The following is a 27659-nucleotide window of genomic DNA, read 5'->3' on the forward strand; positions in this document are numbered from 1 at the left end:
TTTAACTAAATTCAGTGCTAACACATATGATTTTTACAAGGCATACAGAATAAGAATGCTGAGACTCTTACTTAACTGCTAACTTATCCTGAATTTAATTCATCCAACACTCATAAACAAACACGCTCTTACTAACACTACAACTTCAGGTATTGACATATTAACATTTTTCTTTATTACCAAAACACGGCAGAAAAAGTTGATCTGACCTATATGACCTCAGTCTGTCCTCCAGCAACTTGATCCTCAGTCTCTGCAGCAGCAAGATGAAAAATGCGGTGCATAAACACGGATTTATAGAGCCATTAAGTTAAACAGACTTGCTAATAACGTCGCTTGCTCAGTTGGCTAAGTTAACCGTCTAATTTATTACCAGCTTTTACGTGTGTGTGTGTGTGTGTGTGTGTGTGTGTGTGTGTGTGTGTGTGTGTGTGTGTGTGTGTGTGTGTGTGTGTGTGTGTGTGTGTGTGTGTGTGTGTGAGGGTTGTCTGGCGCATTGGACAGCTAAGCGTGTGTGCCAGAGGTTTGGGGGCACCACGTTGGGCTTGCCTGCAGAGGTCATAGTGAATTTTGGCTTCAATGTGGTTTTTCGTCGAAGGTTTCATGTACCTAACCTTTTTGTGAGTAGTGCATTTTGAGCACAGGAAGTAAAACAATCTATTGTATTAAATGTTGTGATATTCAAGGATCCAAGGATGAAGAATGGGTAGGAGATAATAAGCTTTTCTTTTCCGCACTTCCTTTCGAACATGTTAAACTGTGAATAAGATACTGAGGGCCTGATAAGATCATAATATCAAGTGCTAAACAGCGTGTGCAAAGTAGTGTGTGTGTGTGTGCTACTAAGACTATGTGTGCAATTTATAACAAGTGCAAAAGTGTTGCAGAACGCAATATTTAAATCAGCATGGAGACACTAATTTCCTTATGGTATCATGCTCTCTAAAGTGCGGGGTTTTGCAATACTGATAAACAAACACAACATATAATCGTTAAAAAAAAATAATTCAATATTGAATCGCAATCTATACAACAGAAGCTATTTTAAGCACACTCCCCGTGCTCTCTTCTTGCGTTTGGTATGATCCAACCGCAAGAAAATGCATATTGCAAGACTTTTTTTTTTTAAATATAGGAGATATATACATGTATATTTATACATATATATAGGATAATAATATATTTCCTAAATCAAAAAACAAACACCAGAGAGAAAAAAATGAAAAAAACAGCAGACAGCAAAACACATCAATTGAATTTGTTCTAATCAGCCACTTAAGTCATCCAGCAGCAATGAAATTATACAAATGTTTGTAAAATAATATTGCCATATTGAGGAAATTTTTATTAGGTTTTCTTAATGATAGTTCAAATATATAGACACACACACACATTGGACCAATTTTCTGTCCATCTGTCTTTGCAATGCCATCCCTACTTTTTTACACTTTTTTACATATATTTTAGACATGCTAAATAGATATTCAAAATAAAGCCCGAATAGTTTCATCATGTATTAATCACGTTGCGTGTGTTGTTAGATTATATTGGCATCTTCTCCTCCCATTAGTGTGTGTTTTAACGATCAGCATATATTCTGCACACGCATGAAGACAGACATGCAAAAGAGATTGCGATTGTTATTTTGCTCATTTAAGAGACACAATTGTCTGCACACCATTACAGTAGTTGGGCATTGCATGTGCTATCAAGTTTGCACATGTTTTAGTACACGTAAACCTTTAGTATGTCAGGTCCTGTGTGTATTCTGACGTAACTCATTAAGCAGGTTTGAAATGAACTTCTACTACTGCTACTATCTATTTTCTCATCTCTTCTGACTGCTTCTTTTGCTCTGCTTTGAGCGACCAATTTTCTGTTATCCAGCTACAGTCTTCATTCATCCTTTTTCTACCGTTTGTACCTCTTGGGGTTGAGTCACGCGATAATGTTTCAGGACATAATTTGGCGAAATGGAAAGGGAAAGCTACACGTGTGTGGTTAAATTACTACGGCGGCTGTAACACATTAACAACTGTCATGAATATTCCCAGTATTTGCGATTCCCAGTTTGTCTCAATACTGGGACACAGCTCATTTATACTCAGGCTCCAATTACACGAAGCCGGCTAAGGTTATCCAAGGTGAATCCCACCTAATTTTATCCTTGTCCACACACACACAAAGGTCGTTTAAGACCTCCTGCCCCATCCGTCTGCTGGCGCAACACGACTTAGTACGCATGCGCGGAAAATGCGCACGTTTTGGTCACCTCCAGTGTTGCTTTGTGTGCAAGTTCTTAAATTTTACTTATCTGAACAATATCCAGTGTTGTGGTATTTCAATAAGCGGTAGAAAATGGATGGATGGATGGATGGAATCCAGTGTGCTGTGGGGCCCTGTTGTAGTGAATCACTACTGAGCCATCAAAAATTAATCAAATCTTTATTAGACACATAAACATTTTGATAAAGAACATTTTACAACAATCAATTTAGAGATCTAGATATCTGGTCAGGACACTGCTCACTCTTTTGCCTTCACCTTCATTGTCCATTCCTTTTTGGTGACTTTATATACTCTGGACCTAGACGTCGAGTCCGCGTCATACATGGCGGACAATAACTGATACAGTCTGCTTTGCCAGTCCAAATGCATTCAATGTTTTCCGTAGTCTTCTCTCGACGGCCAGGTAATACAAAGCACACGCTATCTTTTTTATCACATTCACGGGAGCCCACATTTTCGTTGTCTCTCCTTCGACAAATGGACGAAGTGTTTCGGTAAGTAGAATCACAGCTGACACAGACATTCGAAAGTTGTCTTGCCGTCTGAGATGTGTTGTATCCAAAATAGCTGCAATTGCTTGTTTTCTTCTCTTAAGGTATTAATGTGTGATTTCAACAAGCATCTGTACATGTAGAAGAATGAGAAACACGGGCATTGGTTAGCTCCGGCTGTGGCACGTTCTTTCTGACGTCACTTCCTGTATGGGGCGCGGTCTTTCTGACTTAACTTCCTCTCCGAACTCAGTTTGTAAACGATCAATGAGTCTGTACAAAGCTAAGAGCCGGAGATTCAAGAAATACACAGTGCAATTACCCGTGTAAAAAATTATCCAAGGAGGGTTTCCTTAAATGATGGTTTATAGTGTGGCTGAAACAGGGCTTAGGCTAAACCAGGTGTGCCCATTACGTCGATCGCGATCGACTGGTCGATCTCGGAGGGTGTGTCAGTCGATCTCAAGCTAGGCATTAAAAAATATACATAAAAATGAGCAATCATCAATCATACCAAGACTTCACTTTCGTCAGTTGTTTGACATTCTCGGCACCCGAGGATCTTGTGAGATGACGCTGGCTGCTGCAAGCTCATATTTAAGAAAAAAATCACTAACAGGGCGGACGCAGAGAAACACATTTTATTTCTAGAGACTCCGTACCTACTGTCAAAACTCTAAAGACCGACTGCACAGTTCCTGTCTTCACCATAAAAGACCCGTTTCATCCTGCCTGTGCTAACAAAATAAGAGTCTCAGAAAGCTAGCGTGCACAAGCTAGCAAGCTACGGAGTTTGATGCCAATGTATTTCTCCCCCGCCCTCAGCGACCGCTTTCTCACTTGCTTGCCCACCCGCACTCTCACTGACGTCACTCACCTGCTGCCAGACATTAAAGGGCCACACACATATGCTACTCTCATAACAAAGTGTTTAAAAACGAGTATGCAAGTTGGACAAATGAGATGCCAAATCCAACCACTTTCATGTGGTATTGGACAGAAAGGACGACTTTTTTTTTCCTCCATTTGAAAATGCGGACGTTATCAGCACCACTGTCTAATTCCAATCAATGCAAGTCATCAGAATCAAATACACCAACTTATATTCTTGTCTTCATGAAAGAAAGGAATCTATGTGTGTTAAACATGCTTGTATTATCATTAAACACCATTAGCTTAACAAAAATGTCACTTTCATAAATAAATAAATATAAATTATAAATAGGAATGAGGTAGATCTCCTCGACTTGGTCAATTGAAAAGTAGCTCGCCTGCAGAAAAAGTGTGAGCGCCCCTGGGCTAAACAATTATCCGTTTAAGGGGTTATCTGGCTTAGTGTAGACATAGCCTCAGTAAAGGGAGTCTGTCAACATCCATTTTGGTCAAACAGTAAAGCAGACTAAAGAGTCTTTGAAGAGATTTCAATGGCTTTTAATATAAAGTATGTGACAAGATGAAACAGCTTAGTAAGCAGGATATGTTATACAATTAAAAAATTATTTTTGTTATATAAAAAAGAACAGAAAACTGTGATGATAATGGAACAAAATAGACACCTGAAAAAGTCAAATAGGAAAAGAACCTCAAAAAGCAACTTGGCAAGGGTGATTCTTGGACAGAGGCAACCCAGGAAAATTAGTAGCAAATGAAATAAATGAAGGAAAAAATGAGCAAACTGGAGATACCACATGGAGCCGATAAAAAACAGGACCCCCTCTGGTATTGAAGAGATGTTTGATCTTGAATGTGCAGCCTTACCTGGATATTAGATTCCTGTCCCCGGTGGCCAAGGGTAGGTCCTTTTAATTCTTCTTACGTATAACATATGCTCAGTAAGAGAGGCAAGGAGGGGGGTTGTGGCGTTCGGTGGTCGCGGGGGTGTATATTGTAGCGTCCCGGAAGAGTTATTGCTGCAAGGGGTTCCGGGTATTTGTTCTGTTGTGTTTATGTTGTGTTACAGTCCGGATGTTCTCCTGAAATGGGTTTGTCAGCCTTGTTTGGTGTGGGTTCACGGTGTGCCGCATATGTGTAACAGTGTTAAAGGGGAACATTGTCACAATTTCAAAAGGGTTAAAATCAATAAAAATCAGTTCCCAGTGGCTTGTTGTATTTTTTGAAGTTTTTTTCAAAATGTTACCGGTCCCCGAATATCCCTAAAAAAAGCTTTAAAGTGCTTGATTTTCGCTATTTGCGATGCGACTATCCATTTCCCTGTGACGTCATACAGTGCTGCCAATGTAAACAAACAATGGCGAATACCACAGCAAGATATAGCGACAATAGCTCGGATACAGACTCGGATTTCAGCGGTTTATGCGATTCAACAGATTACGCATGTATTGAAACGGATGGTTTGAGTATGAAAGTATTGAAGAAGAAACTGAAGCTATTGAGCGAATAGCTATTGACGCTTTTCATAGCCATAGCATGGCCGAATAGCTGCGTTAGCATCGCCGGTAAAATGTGCGGACCAAACGATCAGGACTTTCTCATCTCTTGACACTGGAGCAACTTAAATCCTTCGATTGGTAAGTGTTTTTTTCGCATTAAATGTGGGTGGAAGGAAACGTAATATAGTTGCAAATGCATTTGCAGGTTATCCATACACCTCTGTGCCAAGTCTGCTTTAGCACCGCCGGTAAATAGCATGTTAGCGTCGATTAGCGTAGCATGTTAGCATCGATTAGCTGGCAGTCACGCCGCAACCAAGTATGTCTGATTAGCACATAAGTCAACATCAACAAAACTCACCTTTGTAATTTAGTTGACTTTATCGTTGCAAATGCATCTGCAGGTTATCCATACATCTCTGTGCCATGTCTGTCATCGCCGGTAAAATGTGGAGACACTTTGGCACATTCAATGGGGGTCTGGCGGCAGACACTTTCGCATCTTCGGGCCGGTGGTGCAACTTGAATCCCTCCCTGTTAGTGTTGTTACACCCTCCGACAACACACCGACGAGTCATGATGTCTCCAAAGTTCCAAACAATAGTTGAAAAAACGGAAAATAACAGATCTGAGACCCGGTGTTAGTAATGTGTTGAAAAAGAAAATGGCAGCTGTAATACCTCTGAGACGTCACGTTCTGACGTCATCGCAAAAAGAGCGATAAACAGAAAGGTGTTTAATTCGCCAAAATTCACCCATTTAGAGTTCGGAGTTAAAAAAATATATGGTCTTTTTTCTGCACCATCAAGGTATATATTGACGCTTACATAGGTCTGGTGATAATGTTCCCCTTTAAAGCTGTTTATACGACCACCTTCAGTGTGACCTGTATGGCTGTTGATCAAGTATGCCTTGCATTCACTTGCGTGTGTGCGAAAGCCGCATATATGTCTGGGTCAGCACGCTGTTTGCATGGAGGAAAAAGAGGACATGACGACAGGTTGTAGAGGACGCTAAAGGCAGTGCCTTACGCCCCCAATATTGTTGCCCGGGTAGAAATCGGGAGAAATTCGGGAGAATGGTGACCCCGGGAGTTTTTGGGAGGGGCACTGAAATTCGGGAGTCTCCCGGGAAAATCGGGACGGTTGGCAAGTATGGATGATGCACTTTCCATACAGCTGGCAAGTTAGTCCAGAACAATAGCAACCTTCTTCCTGATATTAGTCGGGACACGAACGTTCTTTTTATTCGAATTTAAAACTCCTTCCATTAATCCACAGAGTCTTTTGGATGAACTTTAAAACATTCAAAAGTTTGGTTTCCATGATTTTTGTCCAAAAATTAATTTGAAAAACTCTTCTGCCGGTCTTTCATTGCGTCCGACCTGCATTCACCCCGATACCTTCTTTGTAGTAGCGTCATGTTCGTAGCACTATCCAAGATAATTTGTCATCATAGAGGAAATGTATTTAACCGCGATAAAAAGGAACTAACGCCCCCCAGTGTACAGGAGGCACATGGCGTATGACCAATAGTTGCATTAGAGCGAGTGCATGTACACTGGAGTTACACATGTAGGTGTGAAAATACAAAAAAACTAACTATTTGAGAAATCAGAATAATTTAGTGCATAGAAACTTAGTGAGTGATTGCTTCGAGGCCACGTGGACAGCAACTGAGTTGGCAGTTTTTCACAGCATGCAGGACAGTATGCTGCGGAAAACCACAGTCACACACAGGGGTGTCTTTCAGCTTCCACCTCAGTATCACATGTGTCAACCAGGATAGTCGCTATGGATGGCCCACTCCAGGTTTTAAATAGTTTCCTGTCCGGACATTTGTCTGGAGGTTAAAGGCAGAAAATATTACAGGCCCTTGCAGAAGGCCTTACAGACCACAGAATCGAGGTTAGGGCATTATGTGAAGTCAAAGAAACTTGCCAAAAAATGCAGCTGGAGATATACATGGAAAACCATCGCCGGGAGTCACAGCAGGCTCCCAAGTACCTTGACGTAGGGCTGGACAGAACACTGTCTATCAAAGCCACTGCAAGTGTCTCACTCATGCGCCGTGTCGCTGGTATGACCTGGGGCGCCTCCACCAATGTAATCAGTTTCTCCACAAAGGGCCTTGTTCTTTTTGTGGCTGAATATTGTGCCCCATTCAGGGGCAGAAGCCCACAGTATTGTGACTGGCTGCCTGTGGGCAACCCACATGTTCTACCTACCAATTATTGCAGGAATTGTTTACGGCAGAAGGCAGATACTCTGACCATGGCAAAGAAAGACAAACAACATCACTGGCAGACCCTGCATGCCACGACAACAGACCCCCTCCTTTCCCTTGAGCAGGTTTAAGTCCTGCCATTCTTTCAAGATGGCAGCCAAATAGCTGCTTATTTCCATTCCAAAGGACCCATCAGTGAAGGCATGGCTGGCAGCAACATTGAAGCGGGGGTGGGAGTCGGCAGGATGGATACGATCACGTGAATCAGTACATCCAGGACGTTGAGAGCGTACAGCTACCTCAACAACAATAGACCCTCCTTACCAACTCCACACTGAGGTTGGGTGCTTCGGGTCTTAAACGAATAAGTCGGGTCTGACTGACGGTGCAGACCGCCAACCACATCATCACCACCTGCCCACTCACAGAAACCACCTTCTGAGGAGGCCCTCTTCAGAGTGGGACTTGGCTCATTGGTATGGTGAATGGCAAATGGGTTGTACTTGTATAGCGCTTTTCTACCTTTTTAAGGAGCCCAAAGCGCTTTGACAGTATTTCCACATTCGCCCATTCACACACACATTCACACACTGACAGCGGGAGCTGCCATGCAAGGCGCTCACCAGGGCCCATCAGGAGCAAGGGTGAAGTGTCTTGCCCAAGGACACAACGGACGTGACTAGGATGGTAGAAGGTGGGGGTTGAACCAATAACCCTCAGATAGCTGGCACAGCCACTCTACCAACTTCGCCACGCCGTCTCCTATGGCTAAACATCACAGAGCTGGATGTGTTAAGAACAATACAAAAAATAAAGACTAAGGCAAACAAGTTCAGCAATCTCCAATGAAGAGGAGAGCTTAGCAAAGGGGGAAAAATTAGTTGTCTTAGAGAAATGGTCCACCCTGCTGATAATAACAGAGTATTGCATACTACAACCGTTCCTCCATCTACTTTTGGCTCTGAGTTGAGGAGGTATCTTCATTTGAAGAATAATCTGTTCTTACATTTTCTTTGCACGCTCACTCTCAACACACTTTGATTTTGAAAGCAGACCTACAACAAAGAAAAGATAGTCTAAGTTACACAAAGTCCATCCATCCATTTACTACCGCTTATTCCCTTTGGAGTTACGGGGGGCACTGGTGCCTATCTCAGCTACAATGTACACCATGGACAAGTCGCCACCTCATCGCAGGGCCAACACAGATAGACAGACAACATTCACACTCACATTCACAAAGTGTGCCACCTAAAACAAAATAAAAATGCTGCAGCTCGTAGGGTTTTTTTTAAGGAATACTGAATGCCACAGTAAGTTTGGAAAGTGTTCAGACAGCAGAAGTAATGTTCCTGAGCAATATTTTTCGTTTTATCCATTATAATAAATTCCATCCATCCATTTCCTACCGCTTGTTCCTTTTAGGCTCGCAGGGGGTGTTGGGCCTATCTCAGCTGCAATTGGGCGGAAAGGATAGAATTTATTTTATTTTGTCTTTTCAGTAAACGTGGTGGACTTCTGTGGCCAGACCATCCGGGGTGACGGCATGATCATCAACTCTCACCAGGAATCTAAAAAGTACTACTTTGTAACCATGGGGACCGACTGCCACCTCACAATGCAGGCTAGCTCTCCGAAGGACAAGGTCCAGTTCCACTTTCGCTTCTTCCTTGTCTACAGTTTGCTACGAGTGGCCCCTTTAAGCCCGGCCCCTCCGCTGCCAGAGTCCCCACGAGGATCTGCTTCCCTCAACCCCAAACTGGAACCAACCTCTGAAAAAAGCTCGGGGGACGACCCCTGTCACGCTGGGTCATATGTGCAGTTTTATGATGGATTGGACAGAACTTCTCCTCCCCTGGGGCCTCCTCTTTGTGGAAAGAGCCCTCCTCGGCCAGTGCTGTCTACGGGAAATTACCTGACCCTTCGGCTCGTCACCCGGGGTACACAGCCTCGGGTGGACTTCGTGGGAGACTTCACATCTTTCAGACTTGGTAAGAACACACACACACACACACACACACACGCACGCACGCACGCACGCACGCACGCACACACACACACACACTTACATATTTGCTCACAATATAAGAAACTTCAGAGCAGTGTTGTTCACAGTCCTCTTGATTCTAGTCTTAATCTTTTGGATGAAAATCAATCAATCATATCAAATGAAAACAATCAAAATGTATACATAATGGGGAAACCCAAAAATATTATGTTACACTAATTAGGACGGGACGTAACAAATGCATGTATAATGATCTCTGTGTCACTAGTGGACACAATAAGAAAAAATGTTGCACTTACTCGCACCTGCCTCTGGGACACAATATATATATATATATATATATATATATATATATATATATATATATATATATATATATGTATATGTATATATATATATATATATATATATATATATATATATATAGCTGGCTATCTTAGTAGGCTTATGTAATAATACTTTTTCATAACATGGTCACTACTGCCTAGTTTCTCTTGTTATGTTCTTATTTTACTGTTATATTGTTATTTGCAATATTTTTATTCTTATTTTATTATTATTATATTTTGTTTCCATTTATACTCCCATTATTTACTTTTTACTTTTTTAATTTGATCTCAATTCTGTACATTTTTCTGAGGGAACTCTCCTGAAGGAACCAATAAAGTACTATCCATCTATTTATCCAATTTAAAACAACATAATTAAAAACCTCTAAACATGAAATAACAGCCTTTTCACTTGTTTCACTTTTAAGACTATAAAATGGAAACCATTACCTCCCTGCTTGGCACTCAGCATCAAGGGTTTGAATTGGAGGTTCAATCACCAAATGATTCCCGAGCGCGGCCACAGCAGCTGCCTCACCTCCCAGAGGGTGAAAATGGGCATGAGTCAAATGCAGAGGATAATTTCACCACACCTAGTGTGTGTGTGACTATCTTTGGGACTTTACCTCTTTTTATATAGTAGCCTTCAGTGTGCTCTGCTGCACATTACAGTACTGACTGGCATTGGTAGTGAAGAGGGTCGTTGTGACAGGTCCCCAGCCGTCATCGTGTGGGTTGTTGTGGCCATTGATGCAAGACGCATTGTAGCAGGTTTGACTCTGGTTTATTATTTCAATAAACACATTTTCCTGCCTGTTGGTCGCGCCAATTTCTAGCGCGCTGTTTCTTCCTGCTCATCGCGGCGCACCTTTCAGTGGCTGGTGGCTGCATCTTCCGCCGGGGCTCATCTTGTTCTGGGTTGAACTCATCGCTCTCGTGGTCTTTGTTGCTGGTTGTCATTTCGTCTCCTACTTCTGCCACGATTGCTCCTCCCTCTCCCCTTTTATTCTGCAGCAGAAGATGCAGGGATTGAGAGCGGCTGTGTTGTGTACGCACCTGACTCTGATGGCTGCAGTGTCGCTCCAGGCGTGCTCCACCTCTCCGCTCTGCTGCATGCTCCACCTCCTTGCTGCCATCTTGGTCAGGACCGATGTTTGTCCTCGCCCGCTGTCGGCTCGTCGGCTCCGTCTCTTCACAGTCCTACAAGAGTCATTGCTAAGCCAGTCACCCGCCCACTACAACATGACTACTATGTGGAAATACTTTTATCACATTGTGGGTAATTCCTCTAAGTTATAACTGGGCTTTCATGTGCTCAAACCACAGGTGTAAGTTGTTTTGCAAGAACATGGTCAACTTGATAGTTGCAGCTGCGACGATTAGCCGTGGTGTTAGCATTCAATGTTGTTAGCACTGCGTGTCCCGAGTTATCATTTCATATCGCTCACGTCATAGGCTTACCAATGCCATGTGGAGCTGATGATGTTGTAGATGAATAGAAGGTCTGTGGTTTGTACGTCGTTCAATGAGGGGTTTGTAAACTCAGGGTCCGCTGTAACCTCGAGTAAAAGCTCGAGTTTGTTGCCATTGATTCAGACATCACCCTTAACGTCATTTTTTTCTGCTTAGGGTTCAACCAATCGTTGTGCAGCAGTGAGCCGTACTTCACTTGCAGGAATGGGAAGTGCATTCCACTGAGCCTGGTGTGTGACGACAAGGACATTGACAACTGCGGGGATGGAAGTGATCTAGAACAAAATCTGACGACGCGGTGCAAAGGTCAGTGAGGCGATGTGTTGGCACCTTTTTGTCTCACTTATCCTGCAAGAACAACATTTCGGATTATGTGTTTGACAATATATGCCGTCCATCAGCAGGTCAGCTACTACCTCCAGCGCCAGCAACACCAATAGCAACCCCACCACCATCTTTGGTAAATCCTCCCACAGCGCCATCGCCCACACAGTTGAACTGTGGCATGGCAGACAACCCTCCGAGTTCTGCGTCAGTGCCAGGTAGGTCTTATTTTTTCACCTATTATTTTATCCTTCTGTGTGATGCGATCATAGTCACATATATCCTAAGTAATATTAGTAATAGTGGCAATATATTTTAAGTAATGTAATAGTAGTAAAATTGTACAGTATTGGAAGTATGTAGTAGTGATATTGTGTAAGTCTTCTAAGTAATAGTTGTGTAGGTTTTGTATTGTATTGTAAGTAACCATAATAGTAGTGATATTGTACAGTATTTGAGGTATGTAGTGGTGATATTGTACAGGTATTGCAAGTAATATTACTATTAGCGATATTATAAAGTGTTGTAAGTAGTGTTGTCCCGATACCAATATTTTGGTAGCGGTACCAAAAATATTTTGATTATTTTCGGTACTTTTCCGTACTTTTCTAAATAAAGGGGACCACGAAAACTTGCATTATTGGCTTTTATTTTAACAAAAAATCTTACGATACAGTAAACAAATGTGTCCTTAAATAAAATAGTGAACATACAAGACAACTTGTCTGTTATTAGTAATCAAGCAAACAAAGGCTCCTGATTTATCTGCTGACATATGCAGTAATATTATGTCATTTTCTATTCTATTATTTTGTCAGAATTATTAAGAACAAGTGGTAGAAAAGGAATTATTAATCTACTTGTTCATTTATTGTTAATATCTGCTTAGATATTAAGAGTGGCGGACCCGTACCTTTCAGAGGCGGTGTAGTACTGAACATGAATCATCAGTATTGCGGTACTATACTAATACCGGTATAGCGTACAACCCTAGTTGTAAGTAATGTAGTAGTAGTGAATGATGTCTTTTAAGTAGTTTATACAAGTATTGTCTTATAAGAAATAGTTGTAGTAGTTGTAATATTGTTCATATAGTTTTGTCATCAAGTAAAAGTACAGCAGTTATACTGTACATTTTTAGGGACCCTATTGAATTTCTAGCGTTTTATTCTTTCTTTATTATTATTCCGTAGCTTTGAGCTGTAATTTGACCCCCTTAACATGCTTCAAAACTCACCAAATTGGACACACACATCAGGATTGGCAAACATTGCAATTTAATCAAAAAAACCTAACACCAAAACTAAAAATTGCGCTCTAGCACCCCCTAGGAATAAAACACAGACAAAACTGCTCCTGGAAAGAAAACACAGACAAAACTGCCTGTAACTTCTAGTAGGAGTGTCGTAGGGACATGAAACAAAAACCTCTATGTAGGTCTCACTTAGACCTACATTTCATATATTGACAACCCCCAGAAAAAATCAACAGGAAGTTTGCTATTCCCCCTTCAAAACAAAAGTTTTTTAAAACATTTTTTTCAAACATTATCTTCTCTTAGCGCGTTTGTCGTGTCGGCTTCAAACTATCACAGGAGAGATATTGAACCCTTCTGATTAAAAGTTGATGAAGGGGTTTTAATTACTGCTACGGTTTTGATTTTATCAGCCTTTAAAGAACCGCTGCACTGAAAATCATTTCAAAGATGGCCGCCGTGCGCAGACACAGTGAGGGAGACGGGGTTTTTTTTTTTTTCTTCGTACCGTCTGCTGCTGGTGCGCACGCACCAACATTCGTGAGGGAGGGGCTGTGATTGTCTATACCAAGATGGCTGCCAGGGGCCGTAGTTAAGCCGGTATTTTTAAAGTTGTCGTTTGCCTGCATATCATAAAAACAACCGTCCAACATTTTACAATTAATTGTAAACTTATAGGTGCCGACCACCAGAGCCGAGTTGTGACGAGAGAGTGTGTCGATGTTAAGATATTACGCCGAGTTGGTAAGTCTATCTGTTTGCTAATAGTAGCTACTAGCCGTACCCATGTATTTCCAATAGGCGGTTAGCATCGCGTTTTAATCCCGTTTCCTCCTATGTTTCTGCTCCAATTGAATATCTTTGTATGTCGAGTCTTTATTTTGGGTACTTACATATGGTGCCTGACTGTTGTGGCGTTTTAAGGCTATCTGCACTTTTTATGTGCCGAGTTGGTAGGTCTATCTGTTTGCTAATAGTAGCTACTAGCCATACCCATGTATTTTCATTGGGCGGTTAGCATCGGGTTTTAATCCCGTTTCCTCCTATGTTTCTGCTCCGATTGAATTTCTTTTTATGTCAAGTCTTTATTTTGGGTACTTACATATGGTGCCTACAAGTCTGATGTATAATACATGTTTATACAACTTTTTCTCTGTGTAATAATTCATCCATCCATCTTCTAATGCTTACCCGGGCTTGGGTCGCGGGGGCAGCAGCCAAAGCGGTCCCATCCATCGCTGCTTGCAGCTTTAATTTTCTATTGTTTTTGGTTTTACTGCAATAATTATGACAATCAGTTGTGGATTTTAGTTCTTATTGTTGAATGTATTACTTCGTCATTGTTTGATTTATAATATTGTATAACTATTAGTCTCAGTATTTATAACTATTTAAATTACTGGTCTGTTAAACTTGAATGTCACAAAATTCGGTAAAAATACATTGGCATTGTTTCGTTTTTAACAAAAATTTGTCTGTGTTCTATTTATTAAATTCTGTCTCAAAAGTGCTGATTTAGTACCAAAACACTACCAATCTCTAGTAAATTTGTGGGGATTTTTAATTTGTGGTGTTCTTAAAAATCAGTTCAACCAAAAAGATTACAAGTACCCTGTGTACAGTATAGTCAATAAAAAGTATACATAAAACGCACGATGGGGTAGAGAACAGTACGGTCATGTATAACAGCGTATTTTTGACTTATTGTTTCCTCTTAATAAAACAAATGAACACCTGTTTGCCTAGCAGCTGTCGGCTTTGTGGACAAATGAACAAAAGTTCTCATTGTGCTGAAAAGTTGTTTGATGACGGGACATAAAAGCAAAGGAGGTGGCCATTGAGCTGTTAATTTATCTGTAAAGACTCGTAAAGCAATAAAAAGGCTTCCCGCAACAAAGAGTAGCCTTTCAGTGCTCTGTCTGTATTCCAAAATGAGAGAGCAAATAGAACCAGTCTGAGTTGTCCTTTCAGCCCGCTAGAAGAGTCACGGCCAGGTTGCGAGTGAGAAAATAATCTATTCCTCCTGCCTGGTGACTAAACCAAGAGAGGAAATATCTGCAGTATTGTTACAATGCTCACTCTAAAGACAAGCACATGTAAAATGATTTTTAATGAATGACATGGCGCTTGTTATGAAATATCACTGCAGATTTATCCCTGTGTTCCTTAGTTGGAGACGTGTCAGGAAGATTTGCAAATGTATCTTTGAAATTATGTTTAAACTGTTATTTTGCAGAAGAATAAAATATTGAAAAATGTATATCTCATTGTGAAAGACTCTCTATGCAGGTAGGGTTTTCCTGAGGCCAATGGATCTTCTCGAGCCCAGGTAGCAGGTTTGAACAAGTCTTTTCATAAACACTCGTGTGCAGGAATTTTCAGTCTTGTGTGCTCGTAGTCGGTTGTTCTTTCCCTCATCCGCCCTTCTCGCACATGGCCGCGGCCACTGCTGATACAGATGATTAGATAATTAATCCCAGCTGGGCAATCTACTCACCTGTCAGCTGGGCTTCAAAGCCGGGCCATACACACTCCATTCCCGTATGAGGCGTACCAACCACGCCCCCCTCCACACTCATGAATTTGTTTAATTTAAAGCAAAAGCATAAAATATGTTGTAGTGTTGGGGGGTTCAAAATAAAATTCAGCTTAGTTCAGTCACATTTTTCTAGCAGATCTATTTCTCAGATTTAACTCACTTTCCTCATATTTAGAACATTTTCATCACATTTAATTTGAAATGAAATGTTGAATCTAAATGTTATATTCAGATGTTGAATCTAAATCTAAATCTTAAACATAAATATTTATGTTAAATATAAACCTAATTAAATGTAAATTTAAATGTGAGCTCTAAATGTTAAATGTAAGTGCCATATGTTGAATCTAAACCTAAATCTTAAATGTAAATCTTAATGTGAACGCTAAATGTTAAATCTAAACCTAAATGTTAAACCTAAACCTAAAGCTCAAATCTAAACCTTATTTTTAAATTTAAACCTAAATTGTTATGTTCGACAGGGGAAGGAGACGGCACGGAGGCAGAAAGTAGGTATAGCACAAGGCATATTTATTAACTTTGATGATGCGGGGGGGTGTGTATGCGATTATGGGTGTGGTGCAGGAGTATGTGAAGCCTTTTACAAGGAAATGTCACTAGCTAGTGTTGTAGGTGCGTGTTGATCAGAATCAGGAAGTCCAATATGGCGAGACTGGTTGGGAAATTTGTGAGACAGGCGAAAGGTCTGGGGGCAGAAGAGAGGCGTCACAGTCCATGTCCAAGCGGGGGGTCGAGATCCGAGAAGGCAGTCAAGATCCAGGGGGGAGTCCAGGGAAGAGAGGCGCACAGCTCGAATCCAGGGACAAGGAAGATGCCAAGAGACAAATGAGCACAATGGCGGAAGGACAATTAGAGCGAGTACACAAGGAGAGGAGCCAGAGATGTGATAACTAACTGTAAACAGAGAACTATGTTCCAGCACTGGCTGGCTATTATGGCATGGAGTCTCATCAAAGGCAGGTGTGTTGATCACTGATTGCACACAGCCGTGCAGGGGCGTGTCGAGTGGTGCGCTCATCCGCGTGCTGAGGAATGAACGGCGGCATGCGCACGCGCCGTAACATAAATGTTAAATATACATCTTAAATCTAAATGTAAGTGCAAAATGTTAAACTATGTCTCCCGGCTGGCCAGGGAACGCCTCGAGATCCGCCGGGAAGAGCTAGACGAAGTGGCTGGGGAGAGGGAAGTCTGGGCTTCCCTGCTTAGGCTGCTGCCCCCGCGACCCGACCTCAGATAAGTGGAAGAAGATGGATGGATGGATGGATGAATAAACTTAAATGTTAAATCTAAACATCTTAATCTCCAAGGTTTCTCATAGTCAGCATTGTCACTGGCGTCCCACTGGGTGTGAATTCTCCCTGCCCACTGGGTGTGAGTTTTCCTTGCCCTTATGTGGGTTCTTCCGAGGATGTCGTAGTCGGAATGGTTTGTACAGTCCTTTGAGACATTTGTGATTTAGGGCTATATAAATAAACATTGATTGATTGATTGATTGACCTAAATGTTGAATTTAATACCTGAATCTTAAATCTAAATGTGAGCACTAAATCTCTCGCCGTGTGTGAAGATAAATATTTATAGTATGTCAATATTCCACTAGTCCGACGCCTCTCAGCTGCAAAGCCATGCCCACATCTCTGCCTCTCAATGCAGACACTCCTACAACTTTCTTGCTGCGCATGGAGGAAACACGACCGATACTTAATGACAAATAATGCCAATAAAGTTGCTTACTTTTTAAAACATGTTAGCTCCAATTGGGCAGCACGGGGGACCAGGGGTTAGTGCATGTGCCTCACAATCCGAAAGTCTTGGGTTCGATCCTGGGCTTGGGCTCTTTCTGAGTGGAGTTTGCATATTCTCCCCGTGACTGCGTGGGTTCCCTCAGGGTACTCCGGCTTCCTCCCACCTCCAAAGACATGCACCTGGGGATAGGTTGATTGGCAACACTAAATTGGCTCTAGTGTGTGAATGTGAGTGTGAGTGTTGTCTGTTTATCTGTGTTGGCCCTGTGATGAGGTGGTGACTTGTCCTGCCTTCCGCCCGAATGCAGCTGAGATAGGCTCCAGCACCCCCCGCGACCCTAAAAGGGACAAGCGGTAAAAAAAATGGATCGATGGAGCTCCAATTGTGTTGGTGTGCATGGTGTGTTGAGACAATTAGACACTCAAACACTACTACGCTGCACTTCCGCAATTAACAATAAATGGGATTTCTTCTAAATTATACTGAGACATACAGTCTGTTGGAATACAACTATTTATTTTCTATTATTATATTATACTTCATTTTGCTGTGACAGACAAGAAGAGTGTTCACTCTGCTTCGGGCCCCATTTGGTGTTCTTATAGTTTTTGGTGGAAAAAAATTAGCTTGTTAATTAAAAGTTTTTAAAGGAAATATCTGTCCTGGAAAATTATGCTTCGGTTATTATTGATGGATGACTTCTTAAAGGCCTACTGAAATGAGATTTTCTTATTTAAACGGGGATAGCAGGTCCATTCTATGTGTCATACTTGATCATTACGCGATATTGCCATATTTAGTAGAGAACATCGACAATAAAGTTCGCAACTTTTGGTCGCTAATAAAAAAGCCTTGCCTTTACCGGAATTTGCATACGATGACATCACAAGGGTGAGGGCTCCTCACGTCCTCACATTGTTTATAATAGGAGCCTCCAGCAGCAAGAGCTATTCGGACCGAGAAAACGACAATTTCCCCATTAATTTGAGCGAGGATGAAAGATTTGTGGATGATGATATTGGTAGCGAAGGTATAGAAAAAAAAGAATTAAGTTAAAAAAAAAAAGGCGATTGCATTGGGATGGATTCAGATGTTTTTAGACACATTTACCAGGATAATTCTGGGAAATCCCTTATCTTTCTATTGTATTGCTAGTGTTTTAGTGAGATTAAATAGGGAAGTCAACGGCAGCTGCATGGACGGCGTAAGCTCAGCTGATCTCCGGTAAAAGGCGACTTTTTACCACAATTTTCTCACCGAAACCTGCCGGTTGACAAGTGGTCGGGAACCATGTTCGCTTGACCGCTCTGATCCATAGTAAAGTTTCACCTTCGGGAATTTTAAAAAAGGAAACACCGTGTGTTTATGTGGCTAAAGGCTAAAGCTTCCCAACTCCTTTTTTGTACTTTGACTTCTCCATTATTAATTGAACAAATTGCAAAAGATTCAGCAACACAGATGTCCAGAATACTGTTTAATTGCGTGATGAAAAGAGACGACTTTTGGCCGCATATGGTACTGCGCTATTATGTCCCCTGCAATCCGGGACGTCACGCGCACGCGTCATCATTGGTAAATTTTAAATTGTAATTTAGTAAACTAAACCGGCCGTATTGGCATGTGTTGCAAAGTTAATATTTCATCATTGATACATAAACTATCAGACTGCGTGGTCGGTAGTAGTGGGTTTCAGTAGGCCTTTAAGAACATCTCACAGTGATTCCCTCACCTCCATTCTTTGCAACCACAATGCAGCACAATTGTGTCTATAGACACTCTTACTACCTATTTGCTCTCGTCGAGCTGGTTGTGTTTGTGTTTATACCATTCATTTAGTGGCTGCTTAGCATTAGTGGTGGTTCGTAAAATGAACCTTGTGTAATTCTATTGACTTGCTCATCCTAGTAAATATACTTTGGACTACTCCTACATCATTTTTCCCAAGATGGCGCTGCTGTAGTGGCTGCTGTAGGCAGGAGCTCTGTGCTCTTGTGTCATCCTTTTGTGTTTCCCTCTTGTTTTCATGTGTTATTATATTTTTTTGCCATTTGGTCCGGGACCCTTTGGAACTGGGTGACAAGGGGTGGCACTTTCGTGACCTCTGTGGTGCTTTTTTTTTTTTTGTGGACTTCTGGATCTGTCTCCCGGGAGCCTTTTGGCCATGGAGACCAGCTGCTGGGTCTCTGCTACACCTGAGTCGGTTTGGAGGGACTGGAGGAAATGCGGATGAGGGGGACAGGGCTGCGGAGCTACCACTGAGCGCTGGGATGTAGAGGCTTCGCGGTGTCTTGGCTGGGTGAGCAGGTGTCGGACACCTCAGTCACCTTGGACGTATCCTCGCTCATCCATGCGGACTGGACACTGGCCGAGAGTGGAGTCGGCTCTCTTGGTTGCTTTGTTGGGTCTGCTCCTGTCTCTGGCCATGCTCCCTCCACCCCAGCGGACGATTGCGTGGAACACCACAGAGGCCACCACAGTGTATATGTTTATTTTACTTTTTATTCATAGCTGTATGTAGAAGTGTCTGGTTGTATCTGCTGCTTTAATGTCTTTAATGTGCTCTGTGTTCTTTTATGTTTGATGTTTCCCTCTTACACACATGTAAGAGGGATGTGTACTATGGCTATGAGTTATTTATTTTTATTTTATCCCCCCCCCCTTCTATTTTTTTCTCCCATTCCCCCCTTGTTTACCTGTATCTCACCTTTTTTGTAAGGGGCGCTGGAAGCCGGCAGACCCCGCAGCGATCCTGTTCTGTCTCCCTGTAATGTTTGTCTGATCTTGAAAGGGTTTGTGCTGAAAATTTTAATTTTCCTGAAGGAACTCTCCTGACGGAATAAATAAAGTACTATCTAATCTAATCTAATCACCACAAAAAACACTACTACAAAGCTGAGCTGGTCTAAAACAGCATACAGACAAAAATCTAAATGAGATATTTACCATGTTTTACGGGAAATCTTCCAGGATGAGTGTGTTTCTCGTTTTAAGACAAAGCACTGAGTCCAGAAAAAAGATGTCAGTTTCAAGTCACTAATCAATTTTTGTGGACTTCCTGTTGCCATGTATTATGTTGTATAGAAAAAGATAACTTGTGTGTTTAGTATATGTATTTTGCATGAATTACTGTCAAAAAAAATTCTGGTGTAAGTGTATAAGTATAATATGTTAATTATTGTTACACTTTCGTGCTTTAATCCTTAATCTGTAGACATTTCAGTGTTTGATGTACAGAACATTGTTTATTTGAGATAAGAAGTTACATTAAACATTAGGAACCTAATCTACTAAAATCCAAATACCAAGTGCTTAACAGCATGTACAAACTATAAAATTGTGTGTACAATTAGTGGGAGTGTTTTGTGTGATTTACTAGGACTGTGTGTACAAATGATAAGTGCAAAAGTGGTGCAGACCGCCCTACTTAAATGTGTTTTTTTGTGTGTGTACTACTGGCATTGTGTGCTCATGGAAACACTCATTTGCTGCACATTGCCAGCCTGTGGGTTTTGCAATGTTGAACAAACAGCACAAATCTATGTATAATCTGTAACATCTTTTTTACAGTACAGAACTGCAATCTAGACTATTTTAAGCACACTGGCGGTGCGCTCTGCAGGGAGGCAGTGTACCGTCATAACACTGCAGTGCATTCATGCATCTCGAAAGAGCAAAATGCAAGAAAATGCATAGAGCAATACGTTTTTTATACAGTAGAAATATTATTATGATATATTATTACTTAAATGAAAAAACAACGCCTTAAAAGAAGGTCAGCAGACAACAAAACCAATCAATTGAATTTGTTTTAATCAGCCCTTTTAAATCATCCAACAGCTATAAATTCACAAAATGATAGTGCTAAATAGAAGATATGCTTAATATATTTGCTTTTCTGACCGTCCGTATATGTTGACACACACAGACCTAGGACAAAGGATTTTCTGACTAGCTGTTTTTTGCTACGCGATCCCTTTCTTTCTTACAGCCATGTGCATAACTGTGTCATTTTGCACGTGTATTTCAGTTGCAATTCCAAGGCAGTTGTGTATGGACTACAATGTGTTGTCATAGTCAGAAATTAGTCTTTGCCAATAAGTTTAATGTAAAGGTCTTATTTTTTGTTGACCCCTACAAAGTGTTTAAACTTTAGGTATTGTACTTATTACACACCAACTGTTTGATTGTAACATACATCTTTGTTGTAGGTCTTTTAGTTGTATTTTAATTTAAAATACATTTTGAGGAGTTGAAATCTATGCATCCCTTTTCTACTGCTGGGGGTGGGGCTGGAGTTAGGCAGGGCTTTAGCCTATTCCAGCTGCACTCTGGCGGAAGGCAGGGAACACCCTCGACAAGTCGCCACCTCATCCCAGGGCCTACACAGATACTGTAAAAATGCTAATGCTAATCAGTAGCATGTTGGTGAAATGGAGTCAAACTTCACTAGAAGTTTGTATAAATCAAAATGAATACGTCTTTGCGAGCAGCAATCAATGTAGATTACAAATAAATGAAGATGATTTAAGTCAGGGGTGTCAAACTCAGTTTTGCTCAGGGGCCACATGAAGAAAAATCTACTCCCTAGTGAACCAGGCTGGTAAAATCATGGCACAATAACTTAGAAATAAAGACAACATCAGATTGTTTTCTTTGTTTAAAAATAGAACAAGCGCATTCTGAATATGTACAAATCGTAATGTTTTTTTTTTTATATATAATTACCTGTTGCGGTTAATAGTATTCCAGCTTTATCTGTCGTTATTTATTATTATGTGATAATGTCATATTCTTTCTGTTTCTGTTACATTGCAATATTTTCTCAGAAAATGATTACTTTTTTATGTAAAGTTATTACTTTTTAATGCAAAATGGCAACATTTGTCATGTACAATTCTGACTTTTATCACAATATTGCCAATTTTTGTTTTTTTTTTAGTCAAATTATGATGATTATTATAACAATGACAACATTTTTAAGTGTTCCCATAAAATCGTGATTTTTGTCGGGTAAAATTCCGACTATTTTCATAAACTTGCCAAAATGTTAATGTCAGAAGTATTTGTTTTTGAACCCCCAGATGCAGAGATGGAGGAAGGTATTGAATATGGAAACATGATTTAATTAAAACTTACCAAGAACAAACAAAAAGCACGCACGTGGGCGGAATAACAAACTAAGGGAGCTAGCACACAAACTAAGGGAGCTAGCACTGGAAGCTAGAAAACAAAAAGGAACTTTAGCATGGAAGCTAGTGGATAGCAAACAGAAAAACTGGAAATAACTAATGCTAACAGAAACAGCTTACCGCTACGACGACCAGGACATAATGTAGCACGACAGGTAGTAGCTGTAACAAAACGACATGACAGGTAGCACGACAAGAGTGACATGTGGCAACGACAATACAATGATCCAGCAACTGACACAAGACAAAGCAGGTACAAATAGGAGCAGGCTGATTGGCAACAGGTGTGGCCAGGTGCCAATCAGCTGCAGCTGAGGAGGAACACAGCACTCAGGGAACAAAACAGGAAGCTGACAAAATAAGAGCACTAGACAGGAACTAAAGACAGGAGATACTAAACACAGAGGTAACAGACAAATGCAGAGGAAAAAACTGAAACATAGACAAACTGTCAGGGGAAAGCCTGACAGTTAAGCTTTTATTGTTAAATTGCGACAGTTATTGAGTTAAATTCCAACTTTTATAATAATATTGCACAAATGTCCAGTTTTTGTTGTAAAATTTTGACTTGCGTTGAGTAAAATTACAACTTTTATTATAATACTTCCAAAATTCTAAGTTTTTGTCATAATGTTCATCAGTCAACTCATTGGTGTTCATTTTCAATCTATCAAGATAAAGAAAATTCTATCAAAATCAAATTGCAGGATGTTATTTATGTAGTTTTATCATTTTCCTCGACTGATGTACTAACATCATGTGGTTTATTTTTCACATATGTAGCATCATCTACAAAGATACAAATAATTACTATTGCAACATCCAGTGGACACATTTAGAACAGCTGTTTCTTTCATTCAAACATTTCAGGTTAAATTTTATACTTGGCAAACTCAACCCTCGGGCCGTACGTTTGACACCCCTGATTTAAGTAATGTAGCGATTGGAATAAAAGTCATTGTAACGGAGTAAAAATTGCATTGTTATTCACAAAAAATACTCTCGTAAAATACAAAATATGTCAATACAATTTATCCCAACAGTTATTTATAGCTGGGGTACTTGAATCTTGTGTCACCAGACAAAAGTCAAACTGTAATTCCCACCCCTCACTCTGCGAACCTTGCTGATAGTCCCTTCCAGTCTCTTCCTCTGTGGAAATGCATGAAATCGCGCATGATAGCTGTTCGTGCACACGCATTGTTGTTGACTGTTTGAAGTAGCATTGAAAGATACCCTCATTCGTATTTTGTTGCAGACTATGAGTAACACATGTCGACTTGCAAAATGATACGAGCAAAATATAGGAAAATGGTACATTAGATTACAAGAAGAAAAACAGTCACTTGCACGACCAAAGTTAATTCAAGACTGGCCAGCGATGCCTTCCATGTTGAATACTAGGGACCAATATTTATTCGAGTTTTGGTTCTTTTTAGTTTTTTTGAACGTACAGCGTCTTTCTTTTCTTCTTCTGATTACCTCTTTTGGGGTTGTGGCGAGCCACATCCAGCCCGCCAAAGCTTTTCATTTGGCCCGCTGAACATCACCCAAATAGGCTTGATGAAACCGTTCAAACTAGGGTTGAGCATTAATGCAGTACTCCGCCATCCCGCTGGGGGCAACAGCGAGGCTTATGTGTCACAACAAAGCAGCAGTGGAGTGAGTAGAAGAAGACTACTCATTCAACCCTGAAAAAAAAATCTCAATAAATAGAAAAAATCAGACTTTCAACAACAACTAGACAGCAAAGTATGAATGTTCTGCCCCGAGCAAGTGATCCAGTCATTGTTTCCTGTCGGACCTTTTTAGCGACAGACACATTGATCCAGACAAGCAACAACAATGGTAGCGTGTAAACTTCATCATGTAACTTGGTCAAATATTTGTCAGTAGATATTGTTCATAAAGATATTTTGTACGTTTTGTATTTAAATTGTATTCGTGGTCATGTTGGTTTTGGTCTGAGTGTAACTCTGCCGATCAAACTCATTTAAAAAAATTTAGCGCTAAATTTGACCCGTAGAGGATGAACACACTACACTTTAAGTTTAACTGTGATAAGTCACATACAGTGTGTGCAGTGTTTGGTGTGTGCAGCTTTGTGTAAATTCTATATGTGTAAACATTTGTACAAACCCCGTTTCCATATGAGTTGAGAAATTGTGTTGGATGTAAATATAAACGGAATACAATGAATCGCAAATCCTTTTCAACCCATATTCAATTGAATGCACTACAAAGACAAGATATTTGATGTTCAAAGTCATTAACTTAATTTTTTTTTTTGCAAACAATAATTAACTTTGAATTTCATGGCTGCAACACGTGCCAAAGTAGTTGGGAAAGGGCATGTTCACCACTGTGGTACATCACCTTTTCTTTTAACAACACTCAATAAACGTTTGGGAACTGAGGAAACTAATTTTTGAAGCTTTGAAAGTGGAACTATATCCCATTCTTGTTTTATGTAGAGCTTCAGTCGTTCAACAGTCCCAGGTCTCCGCTGTCGTATTTTACGCTTCATACTGCGCCACACATTTTCGATGTAAAGTACTCGCACTCTTTTTTCTACGAATCCATGCTGTTGTAACACGTGCTGAATGTGGCTTTGCATTGTCTTGCTGAAATAAACAGGGGCGTCCATGAAAAAGACGGCGCATAGAGGGCAATATGTTGTTCCAAAACCTGTATGTACATTTCAGCATTAATGGATGAATTCACAGACGTGCAAGTTACCCATGCCTTGGGCACTAATGCACCCCCATACCATCACAGATGCTGGCTTTTGAACTTTGCTTCGAACAGTCTGGATGGTTCGCTTCCCCTTTGGTCCGGATGACACAATGTCGAATATTTCCAAAAACAATTTGAAATGTGGACTCATCAGACCACAGAACACTTTTCCAGTTTGCATCAGTCCATCTTAGATGATCTCGGGCCCAGAGAAGCCGGCGGCGTTTCTGGATGTTGTAAATAAATGGCTTTCGCTTTGCATAGTGGAGCTTTAACTTGCATTTACAGATGTAGCGACGAACTGTATTTAGTGACAGTGGTTTTCTGACGTGTTCCTGAGCCCATATGGTGATATCCTTTACACAGTGATGTCGGTTTTTGATACAGTGCCGTCTGAGGGATCGAAGGTCATGGTCATTCAATGTTGATTTCCGGCCATGCCGCTTACGTGGAGTGATTTCTCCAGATTCTCTCAACCTTTTGATGATATTAGGGACCGCAGATGTTGAAATCTCTAAATTTCTTGCAATTGCACTTTGAGAAACATTGTTCTTAAACTGTTTGACTATTTACACACGCAGTTGTGGACAAAGGGGTCCTTTCTTGTGAAAGACTGAGCATTTTTTGGGAAGCTGTTTTTATACCCAATCATAGCACCCAACTGTTCCCAATTAGCCTGCACACCTGTGGGATGTTCCATATAAGTGTTTGATGAGATTGATTGATTGATTGATAAATCACAGACAGCGCGCAGACGTCCAATTTTTTTCAGAAATGATTACTTTATGATATATTGTATGATGCTAAGCCCTGCGATAAGTTGGCGACTTGTCCAGGGTGTACCCCGCCTTCCGCCCGATTGTAGCTGAGATCGGCGCCAGCACCCCCCGCGACCCCAAAAGAGAATAAGCGGTAGAAAATGGATGGATGGATGTATGATGCTAATATGTTTGTTTTTTTACTTAAAGAATAAAACTTAGATACCCCAGCTTTAAGTAAATGCAACGTGTTACTACCCACCTCTGTATTTATGGCAGTACTGTTAAGATCCGTACTCCGATCTTCCCATATTATGGTTTGTTGCATTTTTATTCACTCCGTCGTTCTACCCTCATACTTCCTGTTTAGTCATTACCATGGTTACTCATCAGTTCACCTGCTGCTCACGGCCCCGCACACCTGCTACTGATAATCACCGTCACTTTATAAGCCGTCCTCTTTTGTTTGTTCAGCCTGGGTTCATGATTTGCCTTTCACGCAACCAGTTACGCCTGCAATACTCTCAAGGATGTATATTCTCGCTAAGCTTTTCACGCTAGCCATTCATTGTTCATTCCAGTTCTCATGCTGAAGTTTTTGTTTTACTGTTTTATGTGCCTACGTGCCAGTTTATTTCTCATTGTTGTATATCCTAGCATTTATGCTGGCGTCCTTTGTTTGTTTTATTCTACCAGCTCCAGCATTTTTGTCATATAGCTCTTTTTGTTATTTAAATAAATTGTGTATATCTTACCTTTGCTGTGTTCACTTGACGCATCCTCGAGGGAATCGAACCCGGTACCACGATGCTGAACCGGCGTAACAGTATAAACCCAGCAAAAAAGAATTCCCTCGCGTCGAAACAGAGGAAGGAACCCTTCGACTTAGGGTTGTGGTTGGAGCTCATGGCTTGGGAGCAGGAAAGACTCGGCTGTGGGCCTGAAGTCTCCTCCGAAGCCGTTCGCGCTGCCCCGAAGAGACGGGGGGTCCAGTGGAGAGGTCCACCGCGCGGCAGTAATGTTCCAGCACCACTTATTCCTCCCCATGGACACAGCAACTGTCATTCCATTCAGGATTCACCTTCCACTACCAGTAATCCTGCTTGTTTTTTTTTCAATCATTCCTTCGGCCGCCATGACACCATCTCAGACTGTAGTGATGATATGTGGGGAACGCCCACCGGTGACGCAACACCGCCCCCTGTTGTCGATATCTTTGCTGAAGATTTTTATATTCCATCCATCCATCCATCTTCTTCCGCTTATGCGAGGTCGGGTCGCGGGGGCAGCAGCCTAAGCAGGGAAGCCCAGACTTCCCTTTCCCCAGCCACTTCGTCTAGCTCTTCCCGGGGGCTCCCGAGGCGTTCCCAGGCCAGCCGGGAGACATAGTCTTCCCAACGTGTCCTGGGTCTTCCCCGTGGCCTCCTACCGGTTGGACGTGCCCTAAACACCTCCCTCGGGAGGCGTTCGGGTGGCATCCTGACCAGATGCCCGAACCACCTCATCTGGCTCCTCTCGATGTGGAGGAGCAGCGGCTTTACTTTGAGTTCCTCCCGGAGGACAGAGCTTCTCACCCTATCTCTAAGGGAGAGCCCCGCCACACGGCGGAGGAAACTCATTTCGGCCGCTTGTACCTGTGATCTTATCCTTTCGGTCATGACCCAAAGCTCATGACCATAGGTGAGGATGGGAACGTAGATCGACCGGTAAATTGAGAGCTTTGCCTTCCGGCTTAGCTCCTTCTTCACCACAACGGATCGATACAACGTCCGCATTACTGAAGACGCTACACCGATCCGCCTGTCGATCTCACGATCCACTCTTCCCCCACTCGTGAACAAGACTCCTAGGTACTTGAACTCCTCCACTTGGGGCAGGGTCT

General features: G+C 41.4%; 1 protein-coding gene across 2 annotated transcripts in view; it reads left to right on the top strand.

The window, feature by feature from the left end:
- ldlrad2 (low density lipoprotein receptor class A domain containing 2) overlaps positions 1 to 27659 on the top strand; it is a 51813-nt gene that overhangs the window by 13251 nt on the left and 10903 nt on the right. The window contains exons 2-4 of one of the 2 annotated variants that reach the window (XM_061875619.1): positions 8899 to 9387; positions 11363 to 11512; positions 11611 to 11748. In XM_061875619.1, the coding sequence (XP_061731603.1) occupies positions 8899 to 9387; positions 11363 to 11512; positions 11611 to 11748 (777 nt within the window). Of the gene's footprint in view, positions 1 to 8898; positions 9388 to 11362; positions 11513 to 11607; positions 11749 to 27659 lie in introns of both variants that reach the window. The other variant, XM_061875618.1, reaches the window with a different exon arrangement.

This window comes from Nerophis ophidion, linkage group LG16 (assembly GCF_033978795.1).
Source record: "Nerophis ophidion isolate RoL-2023_Sa linkage group LG16, RoL_Noph_v1.0, whole genome shotgun sequence".
Lineage (NCBI taxonomy): Eukaryota > Metazoa > Chordata > Actinopteri > Syngnathiformes > Syngnathidae > Nerophis > Nerophis ophidion.